This window comes from Neopelma chrysocephalum, unplaced genomic scaffold (genome assembly GCF_003984885.1).
Source record: "Neopelma chrysocephalum unplaced genomic scaffold, ASM398488v2 Primary Assembly neopelma1_61, whole genome shotgun sequence".
Taxonomy (NCBI): Eukaryota; Metazoa; Chordata; class Aves; order Passeriformes; family Pipridae; genus Neopelma; species Neopelma chrysocephalum.
The window spans coordinates 1,501,950-1,527,798 of record NW_020897716.1 but is presented as its reverse complement, the minus strand read 5'-3'; the positions used below and the strand labels follow the sequence as shown (position 1 = coordinate 1,527,798).

General features: G+C 35.6%; 1 protein-coding gene across 4 annotated transcripts in view; it reads right to left on the bottom strand.

The window, feature by feature from the left end:
- CRIM1 (cysteine rich transmembrane BMP regulator 1) overlaps window positions 1–25,849 on the bottom strand; it is a 170,631-nt gene that overhangs the window by 52,219 nt on the left and 92,563 nt on the right. For all 4 annotated transcript variants that reach the window (XM_027681615.1, XM_027681617.1, XM_027681619.1 and 1 more), the window contains exons 5-6: window positions 12,327–12,448; window positions 214–396 (exon numbers count right to left, since the gene is read on the bottom strand). In XM_027681615.1, coding sequence (XP_027537416.1) covers window positions 214–396; window positions 12,327–12,448 — 305 coding nt within the window. The remainder of the gene's footprint in view (window positions 1–213; window positions 397–12,326; window positions 12,449–25,849) is intronic.

The following is a 25,849-nucleotide window of genomic DNA, read 5'->3' as shown; positions in this document are numbered from 1 at the left end:
TGTATAGAAAAGGCAGAGCGTCAATGTCAGAGAAGCGCTGCAAAGAACAAAACAGCACACTCAGGCACAGCACAAATGTAGAAATAAATTGAATTAAGGAGGAATCTACAAGCCTCAGAAGAACAAAAGCCCTTGTTTGCTCATTTCCATTGAACAGGCAAATAAAAAAAAGCAGCAGAATTAAATGCAAACAGCATCAAAAAGATACTGTACCTTCACACACTGGGCAGCACTCCCCTTCTGGCACATAGTACCTGTCGCAGTGTAGCTCACCACACTGGGCAGAGAAGCAAATAGAGACTCCGCCTTGGCATCGACAAAATCGACAAGCATCCATCCGAAACATGTCTCCATCATAATATTCCATGCTGTTAAATATGCAAGTTGGCTTCACTTCTGAAAGAAATAAAAAAGTATTTTACAGATATTTTTAAATGGGAAATAGTTAAGCTCATGTTGCTACTGACAAGAACAGATATAAAAGAGACAGCTGATTTTTCTTTCATTTTTTAAACTTAACTACAATCTTATCTTATTTTATTTTTAGGAACATGGTATATTTTATTGTGTTTCAACAATGGAATAAAATAAAATGCTATTCAAAATTACTTTCAGAGCAATTACCTACAATTAAAAGTCTCAATTTAAAAAAAATCGTGAAGGAAGGTTACAGCACTGGTATTTCTTCACAGGAGTTAAATATTTCTCATTCTGGATGAGCCTGAAGCTACTTCAAATTTCAGCACATGAAACAATAGATTTTTCTGTTTTAAGAAGACAGTTTCTGATGTCTCTCAAGTGTAATCTTCCTTTCTGCAGGACTTGGTACTGAGGTGGATAAATTGCACTAAAGCTGTCCAATCAATGGGTTAAAAACTCCAACAAGCATTTTGTGACTGCACGATCTGTTATGCAGAACCGAACACTTCTTAGTTCAAGCAACCTGGAGCTGTAATAGCCAGCTCGCAGCTATATTTCTGAATTGTAATAATATTTATGTGATCACTTTAGTGTTTCAAAAACATAAGACAGTTATTTCTTGTGTGCTTCTATCTACAGCAGAGCCTTGACATATAATTAAATCCAAACTTTGTTAGAAACTAAGAGCCTCTAAAAATTCTGAAGTATTTTGTGGAGGACATTGTCTATTTGCTTGGTTAACATTAAAAAAAACGAAAGGGGAAAAAAAAGATTCTCCCAAAACCAATGAAATAGTTTGCAGATTTAATCAGCTTTTTCTCATGATTATTTTTTTTTATACTGAAGAGGTTTGGTTCCAGATTATGAAGCAGATCATCATGAATATATCATAAGGTTGTCTTAGGGCTTTCGACCTTGCAGTTACCCCATACATATGAACTTCCCCCCACCTCCACCTGTGGTGCAGAGTGCAAAGCACACTCTGTTCAACCAGCCCAACTGATTCCCCCCACACACATGATGCTGTGTAGCTCCATGGCCCAGGGCTGAATCATTGTGACTCAAGACACTGTAGAAAAAATACTCTGAATTTATGTTCAACTATAAGACTCCACATTAGTCAGTAAGGAAATCATGACTTCACAGTATCATCATTATATTATTCAATGACTTAAGCCTCCTCCCTCTTCCCCACTTCAGAATAAACTTTTTGGCCTCCTATGACACTAGCCCAAGATACCTGAAAACAGCCACCTGAAGTAAAGCACCGTCTAGTTAACCAATGTATTTTTTCAGAAGGTATGAATCTAGCAGTCTGAAAAGCCAAAGGTTCTGCAAACAGGAAGCTATTTCAGCAACAACATTACCGAACTGTAGATAAAACCATCATGTTTCGTTGCATTTGAAGCAAATATAGCAAATAAAAAAAAGCATAATTGTCCACGTTTCTGATTTCTTTAGAATAGATGGAAACAACTACTTGCCTGCATATGTAATGCCTGGCCACATAGGATTGAAAACTGCCCACTTTGTGGTCAGGTGATTTTCCTTTTTTTGCTTAGTGATTAATCTCACATGGGAGATGAAATATATTCTAATGAAAATTCAGCATTTGCAGATTCCTTCTAGCCCACCTCAATTCTCTTAACTTTTGAGAGCTAAAAACTCTACATCTGAGTTACTCCTCACAATGAGTTTTGACAAGGTTTTCTTTAAAACTCTATAGTACTTATTTCCATATATGTAATACTGATCTCCAGCCTTGAGTCATTTGATATGATCATAAAACAGAGTTGAAACTTGGAAGTATCTTGAGCAATGTTTGATTTTTATATGTCTGTTCTGTCTTCAAGGCATAATGTAGAAAGCAGCATAAAAAATAAGAGTAAGAAGAGGAAATACCACTGTGTCCGGGAAAACATCTATGACCTCATTAGAAAGCAATTCACATAAACAAACACTTGAGAAATATTTCAAGTTTATGTAGCTCAAGCTGTTAGTTTAAAAACCTTCTCAAAAAGGAAAAAGTGCCAACACAACTCAAAAGGCCTTTAATCCATTTGCTTCTAGCTTCAATGTTTTGATTACAGCTTTCCAAATTTTTATTGTGTCCCTCCACCATGAACAGCAGATATGAATTCATGCCTTGTTAGAAGTAGAAACATCATCTTCAATGAATTATCATTCATTTTTAAATGTCCAAACAAGACTAAGCAAGTAACTGCAAATCCTGAACGGAAACAGTATGTTTTAGTCCTACAGTGAAAACCACCATAGAATTTCACTATTTTTACCATCCAGGTTTATGGTAGCTTATACATTTATACTGAACTATAGACCTAAGCTTACACATCCAGCTATGAGACAAGGATTACTTTGTTTAGAACTAAAGTAATATATAAGTATATATGAGACTCCAGTCTTGAAATTGAGTCAAGCCAGAACAAGCACTAAACAAAAATCTCTAGCTTTAGATACTCCAAGTAGAAGCCTAATGAAAGAGTGAGCAGCACACAACGAAATTCTAATGATGCATTTCTTCCACCACAATATGCTGAAAGATTCTCTCAGTACTCTGGTTTTTTTTAAACTGCCAATTTTAATGCCTTATTGATCTGTGTATGACAGTCACAAAGGAATGACAGAACATAAAGCTAACGTTAAATAAATGCATCTTTTCCTAGAGGTCAGCAACCATGAATTCATTGTTTTGCTAATAAGGAGAAAACTACACATAGGATTCTTCAAGCTTCACTGCATCACAAAGTAATTCAAATTGACCAAACTTCATAGCACAAAACAGTTAAACATATCTGAGACTCCAAATCCTGTTTCTGATGCAGACTACTACAACAAAGCAGTGGGCATGAGACACAGACTATGGATTCGTGAACATCAATTCAGTGTCCGCTAGCTCTCAGATAAGCCAGTAATACAAGATCGATCCAGCCTTTTTTTATTGGGACTGAGAGCCCTAAATGTAAGGGTTGCAGTAAACCCCACAGTCTCACACTACACAAACTGTGATTATTTCTCAAGACCTCTATCACCAATCCGAATGGCAAATGGACACAATCTGTTTTATCAAATTAGTTTTCTAAGGTATTTTAACTTCTACATTTAAATCTAATGAAATACAGTTCTATTGGCTAAACTAGTCCAAAGCAAAACTTCTGTTTTTGAGTTTTTTTAGTTTTCTAATACTTACGATTTTCTTTGATTAGAGCCATGGAATAGCTTAGAAACACATTCAAGTTTGGGAAGCCATTCTTTGCAAGGCAACAATTTGCATGTAGTTATACATAAGATGCTTCAGGCATCAGCCTGTAGGCAAGTATGGGCATTTTCTTTTGTAATATCAGAAATTCCAGCTCTCCTGAAGCAGCAGCAAGATTCAAAACAATTTTCTGTTGTTTAAAGGATTAAGAGGTTCATGATTCTAGCACTTCAGATGTTTCTTTAGCAAAGACAAGTATTTGTACCAGAGCCTTAGAAGGAACTAGGGCAAGTGCTGTGAACTTTCTATTAAATGAAAGGGGAGGAAACTGATAAACTTGAATCCTGTGTCCATATAAACAAAACATAGAGAAGTTTTCCATTTTTAAAAAAGCTGCGCTGATAGTTTAAAAAAGACAAGGATATGTTTCATTGGAATTGGCCCATAGCAATGTTATAGGACACCACACTGTATGCTGTTGCTTTCTTGCAAGCATATAAAAACAAGCTAGATAGAAAAAAACTATTTGGGTTCTTACTCTTCAGGTTGAACTGGCTACTGCCCTATCAACAAGATTACAGGACCGTTCTGAAAGTCCTTTGGTCCTGCATCTTCTAAAAAGATCATCCAGAAACAGAGAAACCAGAAATAAACAAACCCATAACTATTATTTGTAAATCAATGCAATTATTTATGCATGCATTTATACATTTATACATACTTACAAAGTTTAAAGGAATCAATTACTATTTTGTGGCACCTGCAGTCCGTAAAAGCTGTTAAAAGATACTTAGGGTGCTGAGGAAACCCAGACTCAGCTCTACCTGATAAATCCCATTTTCTTTAAAACCACCAGTAATGGAGAAACTGCAGCCTACCTATTAAACAATTCCACAGTTTTAACTACTGTAACTATGCAAAAATCACAGAAGGGGTAATTCAGGTTAGACAGAAACAGCAAACAAACAGAAAGGAAGTTCCCCAAGTTTCATTACATTTCCCATCTTCAAGGTTCATGTTCTACTGGTTTTTTCTATCCTCCAACGTGCAAACTTCTTGCTAAGAGGACTCATCCTTAAGACACCTCAGGGTGTCCCTGCCTTCATCCTCTCTTACACATAAAATGCACGTCTTTCTTTCAATTTAATTTTTCTTCATCAGGTCATGCTTTTGAGTTTCTGTGGCTTTCCTCAAGGCTATCCTGTGGTACTATTCCCCTTTTGTCTCTACTCCTTCTGGAAACTAAGCATTGCTACTTTTTAACATCCTTCAGTAGGTTACAGTCCTACCACAGGAAAACAAAGGAGGAGCTGGGGCCACAAAGGGTGGTGGCTGTGCTCCAAAACCCCCAAACAGTGACAGATTTTCTTGATGAAATTGCCAAACAATTCTTGGAAGCAAGGCATATTCTTCATAACAGAGGAATGTGTTTAAATCCCAGTGGTCTCTGTCAGTCCATCACAAGAGAAAATAAATGTTGTGATCAGTTTAGCCCTAGGCATAGGGCACAGGCATCTGAAACAGTCTCAGTACCACTGCAAGGTACTGGCATAGCCCATCATTCATTGCCAGTACATCTGTGATCGGCCTCTAGTGCACAAGAAAAGTTAAAAATTGCAGGGGAAAAAAAAAAAATCTCCAAAGCTGTAACACAAGGCTGTGGTTTGGTGTTATAACAGGTCTAACAATTTCTCCCACGCTTTGAGAAAAATACTGAATTCTAACCTTGTTGCCAAAGTATTGGCAACTTTGCCCAAGTTTAAGCACCTACAAATATCTGAGCAAGAACATTACTGAAGATATTAGCTTATCAAGACAATTCCCTTTGGCAAAAAACATTACTACTTCATCAAAGTAAATACTAGAAGTTTTTACTTTATTTTTTTCTTTATAACTTTTACTACCAAACAGAACTGTACCATTTGACATCTAATATTCTTTGTATATGACATATCATCAGTTCACAGAATCTATCTAGCACCTTGGTTTTCATTATCTGGTATGAACAAAAGGAGTTAGACTTTGTCCCTTTTTATTTAAAAAAAAAACTTTGTTATTTAAAACTCAGTCTCTACTTCCCATTGAGCAACCCTCCCACTCACAGTGAACCCCTGTAGAGCTTTGGGTTTGGTTTCACACCCAGCTGTGGTCCTGACAATTGCTACCCCTCCTGATATATTTATTTACATTGTATTTATTTATATACATCTACAGACTGAATATTTTTTATCAGGAGGTTTGGATTGACTGGTTTTCAGTTTTCAGCATTTTCCTTTTGCCTCCTGTTTTCAAAGTAACTGATAATGATTTGCACTGTTTCACATACTGTTCCCAATCTGACTACAGCGAGCATAATACAGGTTCAGAGGATCTGTAACATTTGACTTGGTCTGGCAGACTGACCTGCCTTTTCACAATACTAGACCAAATTCTCATACTACTGTGACTGGTGATTAGCCATGATTTTCAAATACTTTTCAAATTTTCTGACTTAATTAAAAGCAATAAACCCCAAAACCAAAATCTCAGCCCATGACAAGTAAATCCCTCTACCTCTTTGGTATCAGATTATCTTCCTTTAATATTAATCCGCCTTTTATTATGTACAAAACAATTTGTTATCTTTTGTTCCTCACAAGCTGCATTTTGCATCTTACTTTTTAAGCAGCTGTCTATTTTAAAGTCTACCACAAAAATCTGTGGGTTTGGATAGCCAGAGAGAAATATGCAGTACTGTTTAATCAGTATTAGGACTATATTCAGCTCTCTGCTCTCAGTCAGACTCTGTTAACCATGGTCAAATCCTTTTTTCTTAAGAGCACACATAAAATTTTAAGTTTAATGAAAGTGCAATATAAAGACTGTCAGGATTAATGCAGTAAACAACGGGAACTCTGTGGTAATTGGATGGTGTCTGTGAGGTGATTCATTTGGACTCCATTCTTCCTTCTTTAGTGAATTCCTTGCTGACTCTATATTTCCCATCAAATCCCTTCAGTATTCTTTGATGCTCCCTTTAGAAACAGGCCATTCTTATTTTCTTTTAGGAATTTCCTTTTAGATTAATAATGGATCTGCAATTGCTCTGAGGAGTAAGTGCACCAACAGGTGACAAAAAGCATGATTAAAGAGGGTTTTTAATATCTCCTCCAATGCAATACTCCGTATAGAGATGCAAGTGTGAAAAAAGCCACAGGGCACAGAGAAAAGAGAAATGCCTCCTTTATGTCAGTGTCAGTTTATCTTCTCAAATGAGGAAAAAAAGTATCACAAGTAGTTATAATATGCGTATTATGTATTATGTCAAGTGAATGATCTTACTGATGTAGGAGATCACTTCTGTACTACCATGTGATCATCAGTCCAGTCTGAAACGGCAGCATAGAAAGGGTCAAAGTCTTAAGTCCTGGGGGAAGGTGTGATCCATTCTTCCCAGGATCAATGCCAGGTATTTTCATGCATGCATCAGGTAGTCTCATTTTCAGTGGACAGGGTAACAAAAGTCCACACCTTACCCCCTAGGGAAAAGGAACTGGAAGAGAGGCTCCACAGCCACTCTTAGCACAGCCGGACTCTCAAATCACAGCTCACAAATGGCTGTGGCAGAAAGTAGACTGGTCCCCTTGGCCTTGAACCATGTGAACACATTGATGAGGACCACTCGCACATACGTAATTTATCGTATTTCACAAAGCAATCAACAATCCTTCTAAAGTAGCAGTTGTTTTTAAGGAAACTTACTGAGAAGTAAAAGCCCTGATTGACAGAAGGCAGCAGCTGCAGGACGCTTCATAATTGCTCTCTCACATTTCTAAGGCAGAGCTCACAGTCAGCATGTGCTTTACTGCAACTTACATTGAAGAGACCCATGCATCAATACCTGATTAGAGAACAGGCAAGTTTGGATACTCTCTTGTTTCCAAACAGTTGTACTCTTACTGCACGTGCAACTTTCAACCTCTTTAGATTCACTTGTTGATGCTCATAATTTAGTGCTGAATCATTTTTTTCTTTTCAAGTTGCCCCATGAGGAAAAGCAGCTTACCAGGATTAGAAGATAAAAGTCCTGGTGAGCAATATATTTTGGGTGGATCAGAAGAATCCTTGAATTAGCTTCTGTAAAATGAAGGATTTTGTGTAAGGCTGCATCTTGGGAATCTCTCATTCAATTTTCCCCAAATATACATTATATACTATCTAGTATTCTATAAATGGAAAGTAGTTTTCAGGCAAATGCAAGTGGGGAAACTTCATGGCAATTGGAATAACCTGCCTTTAAAAAAAGCAGTATTCACTCTCACTTTCCCCCAAACATGTGCTCTGTTACAAGGCCCTAGAACCACAGAGCAGGCAAACTCTCATTTTTCAGTTTCATATATTAAGATGAAATTATTTGCTATAAATTTCCCACGTTGCTTTATTTCCTCTGTATCTGCATTACACTTCTCAGAAATGACCACATTTGACTATGTGTGTAGCTCTTCCCTAAAAAACTTCACTGCTGAACACCACTATGCTGATCTCTGATTCCCATATGCAACAAGCAGTGATGTATATAGTTAGCTATACCTCTAGTTACACTGTTTTATGGCAGCCAGAGATTTAAATTTAGCAATTCATGCTTCTGTCTCCTTCAGGCTAAAATTCTGTTGCATGCACAAACTGTGGCTTGCTCTGAGGGTCATCAAGAATGTAAGATTAGGAGAAACAGCCAGCCATCCATCTTCTAAGCACAGATGAATGACAAAATCACATCACCATTGCATTTTAAACCAGTGTTTGCTAACAATTCCAGAGAGTTGTAAGGTTTAATTTACAAATTAAAGAGTAAACATGTTTCTTCTGACAAGGAAAAAGAAGCAAAAATAAACAATAATGTTGTAGAGGCATCATTGTTGTCTGAGCTATTATTTTGACATCCAGAGACCAGGCAGGATATGCTCTGGGATGGCTCAAACACTCATCCTAGATAAATTATGACAAGGAACTTTACTGTATCAAAAGGAAACTTTGGTTTGATTCCTATTACCATTTAACAACATAGAATGATTTTAATTACAAAGATGCTTCCCTTCAAAATGAAGGAATCGATGTATGCCTTAAAATTGTCTTTAAAATTGACTGACCTTTGAGACAAGAACCACATTCTAATGACAGTACGACCTGTGCATTAATTGTAATAATGAAATCTTTTAAACACAGCAGTGCTTTTAAAAGCATAAATTTATGTTAGTTAGTATAACAGTTTTATGTAAAATATTCTGATATCTGCATGATATTAAAATGTCACACAGAACTACTAGGAGCATCAGACCTCTGTAGTGTAGTTTTTTCCTATAACCAATAAGAAAGTTGTTCTTAGCACTTTCTAAATAATTTTTTTGGATTAAAAAAAATCCAAAAAGAAGGTCAACCCATGCAAAGATTGAACAGCCACAGACAGTAGGTCTTAACAACAAGCCCCAATTAAATCAAAATATCAGGACCATTTCCAAGCAGGAATAATTGATATTTTGGTAATTGATAGATTATGTCTATATAATTATAGAATAAACCATGAGAAACAGCAGATTGCACATGACGGGGAGCATAAGGACACACCTAACATAAATCTGAAGCAGAAAAATAATGATTAATGTATTGAGTTACTGCTGTTATTTATAATCAAACAGGAACAATAACTCCACAATTTACAAAAAGAGTAATTACTGCAGAAGTTTCTCTCACTACAGATCAATATGCTTTTCTAAGACGGATTAATCAAAAGCTAGTTTGAGACAGTGTATATCAGTAACAAAGATAATCACACAAAAACTATAGATGTATCGTGGAGCTTCTATATCAGTTTTATATTATATCCAGGAAAAACATTCATTAAATAATAACTGATCTGTCCCAAAATTGTTGACAAACAACAAAGAGAACATATTGCAGAGTCTCTACATAACACATCGTTTGCTGCCATTAACTATCCTCTCAACACTGGCCACTGCTGTTCTACAACAAGAGGAGAGCTCTTTCCTACGCATTAAAGCAAGCCTCCCCATACTCTGAACACACAACTCTGCATCTATTACATTAGCACATCCTTGCAATAAATATTGCAGAAGTCTGGCCTGCTTTAACATTCATTATTAGGGTTACCTAAATATACAAACGGGAGTTTTTTCAGTCTACATACACTTATTCATAATGGATGCCTTTATTTTAAGGTAAAGATGATTACTAACCTTCTCCCTCCAGCACCAAAAGAATCACTTAATTCTAACATCCAAGAGATGATATAATTGCAAGAAAACTATACTAATGTGAGTGTGGACATGTCCTTTTTATTCCATCCTCTTGTCTTTTTCAAGAGGTTTTCAAACACAGAAGTAACTAATTGAACTTGCTGGGAATGCTGATTACACAACTTCCCCACTTACCATCTATAAACCCATTAACTTGCATCTGATTAAAACACATTCTTTAAAAGGCATCTAATCCTAAATGGAAAGGATGCAGATAAGGAATTCATCCTCATGGCAGTTCGTGCCAACAGCCATCCCCCACTGCTGACAACGTCCTAGATCTTACAGATTCGACTCTTTTTACTTTGATGGCAATTATTTTAATGAAGTGAAGAAATTGATTTAAGCCTATCACTGTAAGATATTTTCTCCATCTGTTACCGATATTGACTGTCTCTCTTCTGTACTTGTTAGTATTTCAAGATACTTTTAAAAACAGAACTGGATATTACATTCAACTATCAGTTTCACAAATAACGTTCCCCCCCTTGTCTTCATCGTAAACTGACCAAAGCAATGGTAGGGATTTATTACACACACACATATTTATCAGTTTGTCATTGTCTTAGACATTTATCTAGAAGTTCTGGTCCGAGTTAGTTTTCTAGGAATTTAGAGGTTTTAGAGGACTTGTTTGTCTCCCTGAAATAAGAACCACCTAAACATCCTAAAATGCATTTGAAAAAACCCAAATTATAAAGCAACGCAGATCATTTGTCCTCTTTGCCAACGATTTGTCATACAATCCAAATGTCGCACATTCATTAGTAGTTCCACAGTTGTTCACAGATGGTTATTAAAAATATTTATCATCTTCAGGCTTGTAACTATTTCCTCTTTCCAAAGTGAAGCATCATTAATAACCGCACCTGGAAGTTTGCTTGAAGCAATTTAAAGTTGCATCACACAGCATTATTTTTTAAAAATCTGATTGTAGCATGAAGTTGCATAATGACAAATGTCATTTTCTAAAAAAAATATTTAACTTTTTTGGCCAGGTTTCTCATGAATATAACTCCTTGGAAATAGAATATGAAGATGACTAAGGACAAAAAAAGTGGGCAATTTAAACAGCTCCATCTCACACCTGCTATAATATATACTGCAACAATTTTGTAAGCAGAACCCACAAATAATATGCAGACTGAAGAGAAACAATTAGCAAGCTGGTTTGTACCTTTGAGACTGTTTCACACCAGCAAAGACATCATATCAGAAATTGGTTTTCCATTTCTTGCTCAAACTACTAAAGCAAATCCTCAATCAAACATTGCACTGAGGTGTGTCACACAGTTAAACCAGATTCAGAAATAACACTTTAACAGAACGAAACAAATATGAAACAAAGGAAGATGAGTATTAATACAATTTTATCCCAAATAGTGGAAGTATTAGTCTGAAAGCTAAAGAATCTGTGAGTCTTCCTGATACAAATTCTTTTATTCACATGAAAGAACTTAATTTTTATATACAATATCCCATTATATGTACTATTATTTTTGATTCAGCATTTCAGTATTTAAAATATTGTTATGTGTAAATATCACAAGCATTCTCCTGGGGAAATCTCTGTCTCTCTCTCTCTGCATGTTTATATGCATATCGAATGACTACTGTAAAATAATGGCTGTTTCAAACATATGATACACGCACCACTAAACAAGATCAAATATTGCTGAATAAATATTAATTAATGAAATTGCACCAACCTGTAATTTTTTATGCTCAGAAATTATCTGAGCATATAATGCTTAAAGAGTACTTTTCCCCTTACCAATTGTCAAATATCAAGTTTCTTCACAACTCACCCTATATAGCATATATGCAGTTCTATACATTTAACATAGAGCATCCCTGAAATATAGTCACTTGCATAACAAATTGAAGGTTTTTAAACATTTTCTAAACATTTAGATTGGGAAGCAAAGAATGAGAATAAATATATTCCTACACTGACTTAAAATTTCTAAAGGTTGTACACTTGTGTTAAAAATTAATCTGCAATTGATTCTGAAAGTGAACCCCATAATCTAAACAGCTTGCTTTCACTTACAGTGCTGCAACAAGCAGTTGCAATGGTTAACAAAACTTTCACTTCTAGAAGGAGTCTAGTGTTTGCTACTGGCAAAAGACTACATGAAAAACATATATTTAGGGAGTCTTGCTAAAACTATAATTCCCTGAATCACAGGGAAAAGTCTTTTAGAAATTAAAGAAGCATGACAACTTACAAGTGACAGTTTCCCACTTCACCTAAACTTCCAGTTCCTTCTTACTGAATGAACCTCAAGCAAATTATTTCTCTTAGATCCTGACAACATAAAAACAACCAAATGCCCAGCATTTTCCAGAGATAGATAAAACCCTCCTCTCCAGGTGCAAGAGAAGGTTTCACATACCATTGACACATTCAAAGACATCACAGCACTTGCCAGGTGTTCCATCTCCACGTGAGACTATCTGGGGAACGGAGCCTGCCTCACACATGGGGAAACCACATAAACCAGTGAGACACTCGCATCTGAAACCAAAGAACAGCAAGGAAAACCCCATAAATAAATGAAGCCACATACAGGATGAAAGAATAAGCAAGAGAAAAACGGAAAGTTAGAGCACAAGTTCCAGCTTTGGTGTATTCATGTCTTAGAATCGCCTTTTATTAACTCAACAACCAAGACAGCTTATGAACCCGAAAGATTTTTTGTAACCATCCAAACTCTGTTTGCTAGTCAATGAAACAAGAAGATGGCACTGTGTAACACCAATGCTGCTCTAATGTTATATGTAAAAATGTAGAAAATTGTAGTTCCAGATTGCTTGAAAATAACTGTGTTCTCCAGAGTTGCAAAATTAGGCTTCTCATCCAATTCTATCTGAAAAATCAAAATTGGTGAAACACTAACAGCAGTAATTGCATCCATTCATCAGAAGAGTGTGCTCTCATTAGGAAACTATATTATATCCAGTGTTATGTTGGAAAAAATTAAAAGAAATCCAGAGCCATTAAATCTAAGTCAAATAAAAATAATTGTAAGCTCTCTTTTGGTGTTGATGGTGCTGCAGTTTGTGGAAGGGGCAACCAATTACATATGATGCCAAATAACGTAGGAGGCTAGGTATATTACATACTGTGGTTAGTTTTGAACCATTCTAAAAAGAGTATTTTCTCCATGTAAGTAGTATTTATTTGCTTATTTAAGAAAACAGCCTAAAGAACTGGAAGATATAAAATGTAGATAAACAGTAGTCACATTGGTTTCCAGATTCTTTGCTTTACGATAACCACTTAAAAGTCAGACACTTAGGACTTTTGATATGTTTACATTTCACAGAGTTCTTGCCTTGAACAATCGGCACACTATAGGGAAAGTAGCAATGATTCTATAGTGAAGTGCAAGACAAAATGAACAAAAAGAAATATGCTAATATCATAGCTGAGAAACTTCATGGAATAGCACTTAAATTTTTCAATTGCAAATCAATTTTTTTTGCAAAAAAACCCCCACAGATTGATTTAGCCTACTACAAATACACACATATGTCAAATGGAAACAAAGAACTCAACTGAAGATCCTGTAATTACGAGTTAAAGAAATAAGAACTCTATTTGTTAATAACTATTTCAAATATTTTAAGTATCCCCCATTAAACCACTTCTTACTAAGAAGCATTATCAGCCCTTAATGCATTTGCTTATTCTTTATGCTCAAAAACCAAGAAGCTTGGGTCTCCTCTGCTATGCAAGTCTCCTTAATTGCCCAGCAGCTACTTCATCTCCGATCAGCATTCAATGAATGAGGAAAAGTCACCTCTCAACAGACAGGATTTTAATAAATCTCCCTTTAACTTCATCAGTGTTAGACAAAATTGTTATATTCTCCACTGTAAGGTATTACTCAGGAAGAAGTTTGCAAGAAATACAGGTAAAATCAAGGAATCTCATAGAACTTTTCTTAAACTGTTTGAAACTGATTTCTAAATTATTGTATTATAGAAGCATGTTACTATAAAGAGATAAATAAGTCCTTGAAAAAAACAGTCTTAATTGTATCACATTTCACAAATAATGCTAAATATGCCAAGATAAAGTGAAGCAATTTAATTCTATGTGCACATACATACTACAGTACAGTAACAGAAACCAAAGTTTTAATTATTGTATCTCTGCTTTTGACATTTTCTCCTGAACTTTTTTGTAAATACAAAATTATTTTCTTTACTGTATGCTGCTTGTCTTCAGAGATGTAGAAGGAAAAAAAGGCGTTATGGTTTCTACTACATGTGATCAAAAAATCCAAAGGATTTGTGACAGCAGCTTCCCTTTAAGATGACTACTATCTCTCACTTTTGCTGTCGCAATAGTGCAGGAATTTGGGGGGTGGGGAAGTAGGGGAGCGGAAGAAAAAAGATGAGCTCTAGTAATCAACAAAAAAGAACAATTATTACTGTCAAGTTCATGGAATTTGTACCTTAACCCATCTAGACACTGATTTGAAAGTGGTTTTCCCGTCTGAGAAGAATGAGATACAGAAATAAGTGCCTACACATTAGTAACGAAGAAAGAAAAAAAAATCTTTCAAAACATATGTAACACCAAAAGAAAGAAAAAAAAAATCTTTCAAAACATATGTAACACCAAAAAAAAGTACAGACACAATCTGAAAACAGTATTAAAAGCCTAAATAAAAATACTAAGTTTCACTTCAATCACCCTATTTTCAAAGTCCAGATAACCTCTGGGAAAATAGGTAGATCAAATATCCTGAAAATCCACAGAGAAAATGGCACATGGGATGAAAATATAGTTGTGGACATTGATTTTCCAAGTCTTATGAGCTGAAGAACTCTTAGTTCTATTGCCTTCAAAATAGACTCTCAGACATGTCTGTATCTTCCTTATCTCATATTCATTGTTACTGATAAGAGTTCCAGGATAACATTACATGGCTAGATTAATAACTTGTACCTTTCCCCTCTCATTTTTTTCCCAGTCAATGGTTTAAAAAAAACAACAAACCAACCCCAAGATACATAACTGAACAACAAGAAAATATAAATTACCACATTAAATAAAGATAGGACAATCTTCCATAAAAAAGGGCTGAAAGACATATTTAGAGGACTGGTGGGAGCCAATGTTCCCTTCTGCAGCAAAGACTCCCTCCTCTTCAGAGGAATGAAAGTTTCACATACTGAGTGTAAGCAAACACAACCTCTTGATCCAAAATTTTATATAGTGACTTCCCATTTGGTTAAAAAATAATCCATGCATAAAAGAACGTCAAAGTAGCATATAATCTCAGATGGACTTTTAAATAGTCTGCATTCTTTTCAGCCAGCTCTGCTAGGAAAACCTTTGACCATTGTCCGAGCTATTAGCATGGAAAACATTGTTTTGGAGACAGAAGTCCGTCAGAAAGAAACCCAAGGAACTCTGGTAGCTGAGAATGGCTGTCACACTGCCAAAACAACATCTGGAAATTTGGAATAAGTGATCCCATTTTCAGTAAGAGAGCAAGATGGGTTTTGTAGAACTAGATTTTTCTGAAGTGATTTGGGGACAGAGAGACAGATGGAAGATAAGTTGCAGTGCAGCTCTGTGCTCTGTCACAGACAGCTATCCACCTGTATCTTACCCTTGGTAATGGAACATTAAGTTTGAAGAAGTTTAGCAGGTCAGTTTGAGTTAAGCCTGTTGACAGTGGTCATGGTCAATCTCAGATTAATTTCTATAATATTTAGCTGTTCAAATTGCTGTTCAGTAAGGTTGCTTCTAAGCTGTTCCCTCTGTAACTGCAACTTGCCTAAGGAAAACAGACACAGAAGTTGCTACAAGGAAACCTTCCCAGAGAGAAGATTGCTTTGTATGTCAAACTTCTCCCTTTATGCAGCTTGCAGTGACACCACTGCAACATCAAATGGCATGGTGCCATCTAAAAGTTCCACGATAAAAGGGAGGGTAGTACTCGAGGTACTGAGAAGTTGGCACTCAGTGTCTGCCCGTCACACACCTTATTAACAAAGGCTCTAAGGAAGTTTGCCTCTTGGGATGTTATTACTGTAACAGGACTCAAGTCAAGCCAAGAAGAACATGTTCTTTCAACAAGGAAGACTAGTCCTGTACGAGAGTACAATGTTACCAATAAGAGTGCCCAGAAGCTAAAAAGAGAATAATCAAACAATTATGCAAGAGACTTCATGGACTGCAGCCTGAAAAGGTGGTGACACGGTCTGGAAGGAACTGAGAATCCCAAAAAAGGAGTTAATTGCATGGAAATTTTTAAAATACACAAACAACCTGACTGGTAAAAGGAATTGCCTCTAGTTCTTCAGGTCAAACAAACAAACAAAACCAAAACAAAAAAAACACAAAACCAAAAACCCACCCGACAACAATAATCCTAGAAATGTCAATAACTGAGCAAGGCAAATTTCAACATACAAAGAACCAGAAATGAGATGGTGTTCATTAATGAATGCTTTACAGACTGAGGAAGGCGACTCCTTCAGTAATATAAACAGTCTGATTTTTAAATTGTTTTTATGTTTTTCAGAAGATAAATAATTTCATTACTTGTTTAATATATGTTTGAGGGGTGTCGGTGGTGGAGTTGTTTTAGTTTGGTTTTCTTTTTTTGTTTTGTTTTGTTTTGTTTTTTTAATATAATCACTTTGCTTTTTTCTTTATGGTCCCAAAGTGCAAAAAGGAAAAGGAAGAAGATGAAAAAAAAAAATCAAATTGAATACTTGTAAATGACAACTTTTACTTCAAATCCAATTATCTTGGTTCATTTACTTCTGTTATTAAACAGATTTAAAGAGAGAAGGGCTTGGTTAGCCTCAGAAAAGCTGTTTTGATGGTAGGATCAAAAGAGTTCTCCAGGCACAATGCATAATGACTATGAAAATAAGAACAGACACCCCGGAAAAAAGATTTAGTACCAGTGAATGGGAAGGTTGGGGCAGGGGTGTATTGACAAGAGAGATATTTATTTTGAGGATCAGAACAAAATTAAAGTCTAAAGCACTGAGACTAGAGAAAAGCATCCCTGAAACATATATCACATTCATGTAGAGATTTTATCAGTCCTTTTTTTCCCCCCTTGCAGCAATCTAATATAATTTGCACTAACGTTATTAGCACTTATGTTACTGAAATGTAGTAAACTCCCATAGATCTGTTAATATAAGCACTCTAGGATACTGTGAAATAGGGAACTTTCAGAAGAGAACTCCCAGCATTATCAAAGCTCAGTAGTGGCAAAGAAAAGAGGTTAACTACAAGACCTTCCCTATCATCAAGGACAGGGTATAAGTGATGATGATACAGTAAAATGAAATACTAACACAGCAGTCTCGTGAAATCATTGAAGGCTTATTTCCAAGTTGCTCACACCTGAAGGCACAATGTAAGTTAAGTAAACTAGATGATGAGCTTTACATACAGCTGGTCAAGCTACAACTTAAGGAATCAAACGAACAGTAGCCTTGGAAAACAAACTCTAGAATTTTCCTAAATCTTCAAGCATACAGACTGGAGAGGTTTTCCTCATGAGTCAGGATCACTATTTCATGCATTTGCATGATAAAGATATGATTGAGCACGTCAATAATGAAAATATTCATCTTTCATGGAAATCTTTCAGATCAATAATAAACATATAGACAGAGACGGCAGAAAAACTGAAAATTGCATATAACGCTTATTATCAGATCATTTCAAAATGCTCAAAAGTTGTCCCCACTGCTACATAAACCGACTCATATGGAAGTTCTTCCTATTTTAATTCTCCAGGGGGTTTACTTATTGAGAAATCAAAGCTAGTGTGCTCCCAAGTAAGAATTCTTTTCTAAAATTCTGGATATTAGGAAATAGCAAACAGACATCACGTAAAGGAAGATGTTGAAAAAATCAGCACTTAGATCGAGTAGATTACCATCGTTCCAAGGCTTATTAGAATCTAAAGAGTTTATTTGACTAAAACACTTGATTTCATAATTTGACTAATATTAAATCAACTCATCTGTTTCCCTGAGGGATGAGACAGCAAAAGGGGATAGACACAAAGGAATCATGCTATGGAACCTGTAGGCATACAGCTGCCAAGTGCACTGACTTTTCAGGTGCATTGATTTTTTTCAAGCACACTGATATGTATATAAAGACCCTTTTGAATTCACCAGTGTAGGAAATAAAGTACAATATAAACCAGTCCAACCTGCATTTTTCTCATGTTTTGCCATATCAGCTGGTGTTTTCCTCTGTTGAAGATCCTTGTGGTTTTTACCACTATGTACCTCAGTTACTCTTTTCTTCGGTTTATCTTACCCTTCATAATATAAAAAAACATTTCAAAACTAAAAATAAGGTATTAATTGTTACACAAATGTCTGTTTTCTGATACCATGAAAAGCTACTTCTTTTCTTATTTCACTAATTTTTAATAAGGAATTATAAATATCTGATCCTCTTACATATAAAACACATTTCCTAAGGACATCAGGTCAAATATCACTTACAGATAATAGTTTTATAAGTAATTAATTAACTTCAATTTTCCTGTAACTCCAAAATGACATATCTCCCTGAAACAAAGCCATCAGGGATAGCTTTGCCATAAGCAAACAAAAAAACCCCAAAAAAGAACAACAACAAAAAAGTAAAAAATCCCACCGACCTCCCCCAAACACATTATTATTTAATTTATTTGCTGTTTAATTTCATGTCCACTCTCTCCTCTTCAAAAGAAAAAAACCCCAACCCTAATAATTACTTCATGTTTGGTTTTTCCATGCCATTCATGCTATTAAACACTTTCCTTGTATCCTTGAAGGCAATTCTGTACGAGGTTAGGGAAGATAATCATAGAATCGTTTGGTTTGGAAAGGAACCTCTAAAGGTCATCTAGTCGAACCCCACCTCTGGCAATGAGCAGGGACATCTTCAACTAGGTCAGGTTGCTCAGAGTCCCATTCAACCTGACCTTGAGTAAAAATGAAGCCAGAATTTTGCTCCAAAATCGAAGTGTTTTTGAGACCTAACAGCTCCATTCAATTAATGAGACTTTTCCACGTAGTGGGAACCATGCACAGAAGAACTGTAATGCTTTTGTAGAAACTAGACTGAAATTCACCAATGACATTTCAAAGAAGTAGTGAGAAACTAGTTTTTATTTTAAAACGCTCCACAACTTTCAGTTCCACTTTTTTACTTATTCAATAATTTGAGAAGGAAAAAAGAAGCAGCAACTTGTGGCTTCTGAGTACTAACATGATGTTTAATGCTATTTTCCAGAGGAAATACAACTTCAAACTCTTTTGTTATAACCTCAATAATGCTGACATTATCATCTGCTCTGAGTACCACTGGAAACTGCTTTGAAATTCTCACACCTACTTCCTTCTAAAATGCAAATATCCAAATTATAATTCTACTGCTTTTTTATGCATACGGGTTTCCCTAGGCATCTGTGCACTTGTCAGTCTGAAGACAACAGTCAAAGACCTTATTGATCTCTGTGATACAAAGAGAAATTTGCCTATTCAAGTCAGAAATTATTCTCAACTAAATCACCTATTCAATTTCCAAACAAGTTATTAGCTAAGTAAGCAGAAGAAATGAAACAAAATACAGTGAGAAGTCTCGGGGGAAAAAGGAAAAACAATACTCAGTGTGATCAAGGTATACATTAATTATTAGACTGACAAGTGAAAACAAAAATTGTAACAGAAAGATATACGTCTACCAGCTTATTATAAACTGAAAGAGTTCAAACACTAGCTTGCTTATCAAGAATGGAAACAAAATCAAATTCTATAGACACTATAATCTCATTCTAATTCCAAGCATAAAATGCCGCCTACAAGTAGAAACAATTAAGAGTCACTTTAATTTATCTGGCTTAAAATTTCTTTTTAAAAGTTTCACAGTGGAGGAGTAAAATATACCATTTACTCAGCACAGGGTCATATTAAAGAACTACATATAATTTTCTATAAAAACTCATACCTAAAAAAAAAGAAATTATTTGCATAGCTATCATCAATACTTCCTCCCCCTGCAGAAATACTTTTGGTTTGTTTTGCTCTTGGGAAATGTGCTTCTTCCTTTAGGTAGTATTGTTTTTAAGGTTGTCCAATTCAGTACTTCCTAGAAGTTGCTGTAAGACAATGGATGTTATTTTCAACAGATCATACAGGCACAAAAACTGATCTTATAAAAGATGCAAGCAGGGACCTCTGTAGTTACAACGTCTTTCAACTTCTTTTGCAAAAGATTTACATGCTATTTCTTCTCATGTTTTCCTCTCCTTGTCTGAGGTCTCTGATACTCAGAAGTCAGCCATTAGGCTCCAGAAATGTCATATGTTTCAAGAGCTTCTGTTCAAGTTTTATTGAGATGACTTTAAAAAAACAACCAACCAACCAACCAACTTATCATCTTTTCCTCATTTCTGGACTTTAGAAAAATATGGTTGCTAGCCAAAACAACCCACATTGTGAGGCTCAATGCCAAGGCAGCAATAACCATCACACTGAGAACATCTAGGAATTCCTGAGGCAGCCATAGTAAAGAAGAAAGGGAATGCCTGAACTCTGAATTCCAGAATTCATTACCTCTCTTGGAAGACACCATGTAGAAGACAGACATGAGACATGGGTCCCCTTATAAAGGTTACACTCATGTCCTGTTATCCTTGCTCTTTGTGGATATTCAGTACAGTGTAGTCTGTAAACAGGACTGAATATCACTTCCTCAGCAAACCTGAATGGAGCAAAATTATTTTCCTGAGAAAAATATTGGCCATTTCTCAACTTTTGAGGATTTTAAAGACTAAAATAAAAATGCCTAAACACCTATTTCCAGATATTATGAAACTTCACAAAATTGTAGTGCTCTATTCAACTGTCAAAACAAGCAAAAGCCTACTGCAAGCCTGAACTTGACATGGGATGGGTTCAAATGGCATCAATGTAGAGCTTTCCTTCAACATAAACCTGCCTCTTCACTAAGGAACAGTCTCCAATTCAACACAAAGTGTTACACCCCGATGGTCAGACATACTTGAGATGGCAGTGATCTGCTAAAGTACAGGAGGAACAACTTGAGCAAAATCGGCCACAACCAGAGTTTCTAAGAAGCATAGCAAAGCTTCTGCAGAACCATTAACATACTTTTGTCAGACCTTTTGTGCAGCTGCCCAAGTTACTTGGAAGTCAATCCCTGAACAGAAATAGAAATTTCAGGAAGATACAGGTGTTTGGATTCTTACTTGGTCTTACCAGTTCCAGCTGAACCTTCCTTTAACAAAAACTGGGATCCACAACCACTTTCTCTGGGATACCAATTCTTGAAGGTGAGATGGGTGGAGGAGAAGGATCTAAAATTCTAGAACAAATACAAGGGAGACCTCTGTATCAGAGAAAGTTGCTTAGGAGAGGTGATTGGTACAGCGGAAAATGAGGAAAAATTTACACCTCCTGGAAAATCATGACTGCCCTCTAAAGAAGGTTGAGGAAATCAAAGTGGTGAATCCTGTATGGAACACGCAAACAATTTATCATAAAAATAACGTCTTCCAAAGACAGAAAGACCTAAGAAAACAATACAGACAAAAATGAGAGAATCACAAGGAATGATGTAGAAAAGATGTGGAACAGCCAAACAGCTAAGAAGAGCGAACAGAAAGGGTGTACACAACCCTTCCTATTAAACGGTATAGATGTAGTTAATCAGGTATTCAGAGGCCTCCTCTACAGATGTTGCCAAAAGAAAAACATTATCCAACTAACTGTGTATGAGTGCTGTCAAATATAATGCAAATATGGTTGGTAATAGCTTACCAACTTACAACTATGACTTGCTGCCATAAAATGAGAAGAAAGGAACTGTGCCAGTTTACATGTAGCTGCTACTAGATTTCCTAGACACTGCTGTAATACGAAATACAGAACGTTGGCTGCTAGGTCTAATGCTGTGATAGGTTGTGGACACAATATATGAAACAATGATAACAGGTCCAAGTGTCATAAAAGGGGATAAAGTACATTAAAAGCAATTGCTTACTGGAAAAAGTAATCTAGAGGGATAAAAAAATTATAGAATGGTTTGGGTTGGAAGGGACCTGAAAGATCATCCAGTTCCAACCCCTCTGCCATGGGTAGGGACACCTTCCACTAGAACAGGTTGCCCAAATCCTCACCCAACCTGGCCTTGAACACTTCCAGGGATGGGCATCCACACCTTCCCTGGGAAACTTGGTCCAGTGTCTCACCACCCTCATGGTGAATAATTTCTTCCTAATGTCTAATCTAAATACACTCTCTTTCAGTTTAAAGCCATTATCCCTTGACCTCTCACTACACTAATCATAAATAAATTTCAATGACCTCTAAAAGAGGTGTGGTTTTTGCAACCCCAACTAACCCTTACCGTCTTTTAGAACTGCTAAATAAAGCACGTTCATGCTAAAAATATTTTAACACAGGACAGACGAAAAAGAGTGTTTTCTTAATAGAAGGTTCTCGAAGTGGAGCATGACGTTGTAGATTTATTCTTTTTCCTACTATTTCATACGTTGAAAGGTAATTAAATATGATAATAAAATCTATTTTTTACTGTTCTAACTTATATTCAACTTCTGTTTAAATAAAGTTTAAATTAAACCTTTAGACTAAATCAAATCTTTTTCATGAGCTGTATAAAGATGCAAGTATTTAAGAATTGCGGGGTGGGGCAGAGGGAAGAACTGGGCTGTTTTCTAGTAAAGCTTTACTGCTCGGGAAAAAACAAAATGCACATATAAATTGCCTCTTGGACCCCCCAGTGGGACTGAGTAGGTGATTACAATGTTAAATAGTATTTTATTATATCATCCAGAGAACTAACACTTGGACTTACTGGTCAAGCATGTTTCACTTCATCATACTGTAGACCAAATCGTGGCATTGCCATTCACAGCAGCCCCAGATTGAGACATTAAGCCACATACAAGGGAAAAACAACAGGGAAAAGACTATTCAAACAAGGAAAAGAAAGTTCTATGACTAATTCATTTAAGAAATTTTTTTCAGAGGTTTTCTTCTAAACCATACAACTATAATCCTACTCCTTCATGCTACTTGAGTCAATTGAGAAGTTTGCATTTGTAATGATATCCAGCTATCTGTAACTAAGTGATAGTGAAATGGCCCAATTCAAAGAGTCTTCATCCGTTCATCCATCAAGTGCAAGCCTTTTGGGCTGCAGTCTTGCAAGACTTGCTCTTAATCACTTTTCCGACAAATGAAACAGTCATAATGACCTGTATTGCTTTTTGCTTTCGATTTATTAAGCAGTTCACTGCTCTTTAAGTTTCTGTCTCTCTGTAACTTGTTATCTGCTTCAGTTATGCTTCATTTACAATTGCTTTTTCTCCTCCTCATTCCACCACATCATTCTTGAAACTGCCCTTTTTTTTTTTCTTAAAGCTAAGACTCAGGTACGAAAAAAACTACTAGAAATTTTAATAGATAAACATATATCAATTAAATTTCTGAACTTTTTCTAATCTACAACATATTCAGGCTTATAGTGTGAGCTTTCTAAAAAGGTATCTAAAGCAAACTTATTATTGGAATTTAGTGAACATACTCCTGGATGTATCTGTCCTCTCAGAAGGATATTACTATATCCTATATTATTAGCAGGATATTGAAGCCACCATGAGCATGGTGCAAGAGTTCATCTTAGGAGGTAAAGGAGAATGACACTGACTCATTGAGACTGATTCACTTCCAAATTTTGAGAAGAGGTGTGGGAAATATTCTTCAATGTTAAGTAGTTTGGGGAAGGGGATACATTTCCATTTTATAAAGTAAACATCATGAGACAATATTAATTACAAAGTCATAGTTGTTTTTTGTTTCTTTGTTTTTTTAAGTTAGAATCCAATACAAAAAAAAAGGACTAGTGGCTATGGAAGACTGAAATTGAAAAGGAAGGCACTCTGACAGTCAAATTTTTAAGGTAAGCTTAGTATCTTCAAAAGAAATAATGAGATTCCATAAACTGCTTCTGTCAAAGCAACATCAGCTGCTTCTAGCTATAATTACATCCTTTAATCCTTAATTCAATCCTCTAACAGTTTTCCCACTATTTTTCTTAGAACTGATACCAAGTCAACCAGCTTTAATTACTTAGCTTTCGTTCTTTTAATACTGGCATGGTACTAACATCTTTCTATTCTCTATCGAGTTTTCTTGGATTATATGGTTTTATTAAAAGACTGACCAAGAACAGTTGGAGGGGGGAAGGGGGTGTGTGTGTGAAATATCTCTGAGAACAGAGCACTGAATGAATCTTGAAATAACCAAATCTGTAACAGACAACAGCACAGAAGTAGGAATATAAAACTATAGCAAGAAGTGGAGACCTAGAAAAAACTAGTAAGACTAAACTTTCAAATTATTCTGAGAACAGTCACAAAGAAAAAAAAGATAATCCAAAAATATTTGGTGCAAACGTGCTGTTTACTTTGCTGTATAAAATCCTATGAAAAACTACAAAACTATGTGAGCAATAAAGATATAAGCCAATGACAAAAACTGAAATAAGCTCCTGTTGTTACTGTACATTTTTCATATATAAAATTAAACAGATTTTGATAGAGATTTGTACACTTACAAATAAATTCTCAAGGGAATCTGAAAATTTGAAGAAACTTCACTTACAACAGAAAAATTGGGAACATCTGAAGGTAACAGATGCTGTACACTTTATATTGATCATCTCTTCATTTAAGTTTGTAACAGAAGATGACAAACTTTCATTAACAAAACTGTAATAACATGATTTTTGTAGGAGCTCTAATACATTTTTTTCTTCAACAAGCTCTTTGGAGAAGGGAACATCTTTACCAAGAACGGAGACAGACTTCTCTAAGCTTTACTAATGTAATAGTTTTCCTAACATAATAGCTATTTTCCTGTTTTCCTAACATTTAGCCTTCCTAACATAATAGCTGGAAATTTAAGTTGTCTTCCAACAGTCTGATGAAAGCTGAAGCAACTGATATTTTGATGTCATGCCAAATCAGTAGGCTGTTCTCTTTTAACCACTGCATTAGAAATCAGTGTGACACCAAATGTAACCTCTGAATGCAATAGCAAGAATTTATGGTATCAGATGCCTACTATTCCCACTTTCCCCCTGGCATTGCTAGCAGAGATTTCATTATTATGAATATGCATTCAAGAGCTCAGTCAAAAGAAATGCCAATTTAACACCAGATTTAATAATCTTCATTTTTCTAGCATATGACATACAAGAAACAGTCCAAGAACAAGATGTGGAACAGAAGTCAATCTGCTCCTACTGTATATGAAGTTATCAACTACTTCTTAACCAACTGAGCAACATGTCATCCATCCTTAGCCATGGTACTCTCCTTAACTGCTTTCTGGTTCTGCTGGTATTAGATCTTTATTTTAGTGGCAGTAAATGAAACATATGATCATAATTTCTTCAAAAAGTCCAGAATCTTAACAACAAAAGTTTGATGATGTCTAAGGACTATGACCTTATGGAAAAACGTCTCTTTGCTTTTAATACATTATTCTCAAATGTACACTAAAACCATAAAAGTGACATTTCTTTTGAACTTAATTCTAACAGTTAAAAAGAAATATGATATCCATTTAGGTGACTTGAAACTGAATGTCAGACAATGCAATGTTAATATTTCACAATTCTTAATATTTTATTAAGAAATTCCAAAATTAAGTGAAAACATCCCCTTTTCCCAGCGTAGACTCATTCATCCATAAATCTGCACTTTATTTGACTTTTTCTAAAATTTTGACATGCAAGTCTCACAGAGACCCTTCAAATATAAAGCTTCAATGTTTCCTCAAATCTGAGAAAACATTGAACCTGAATTCA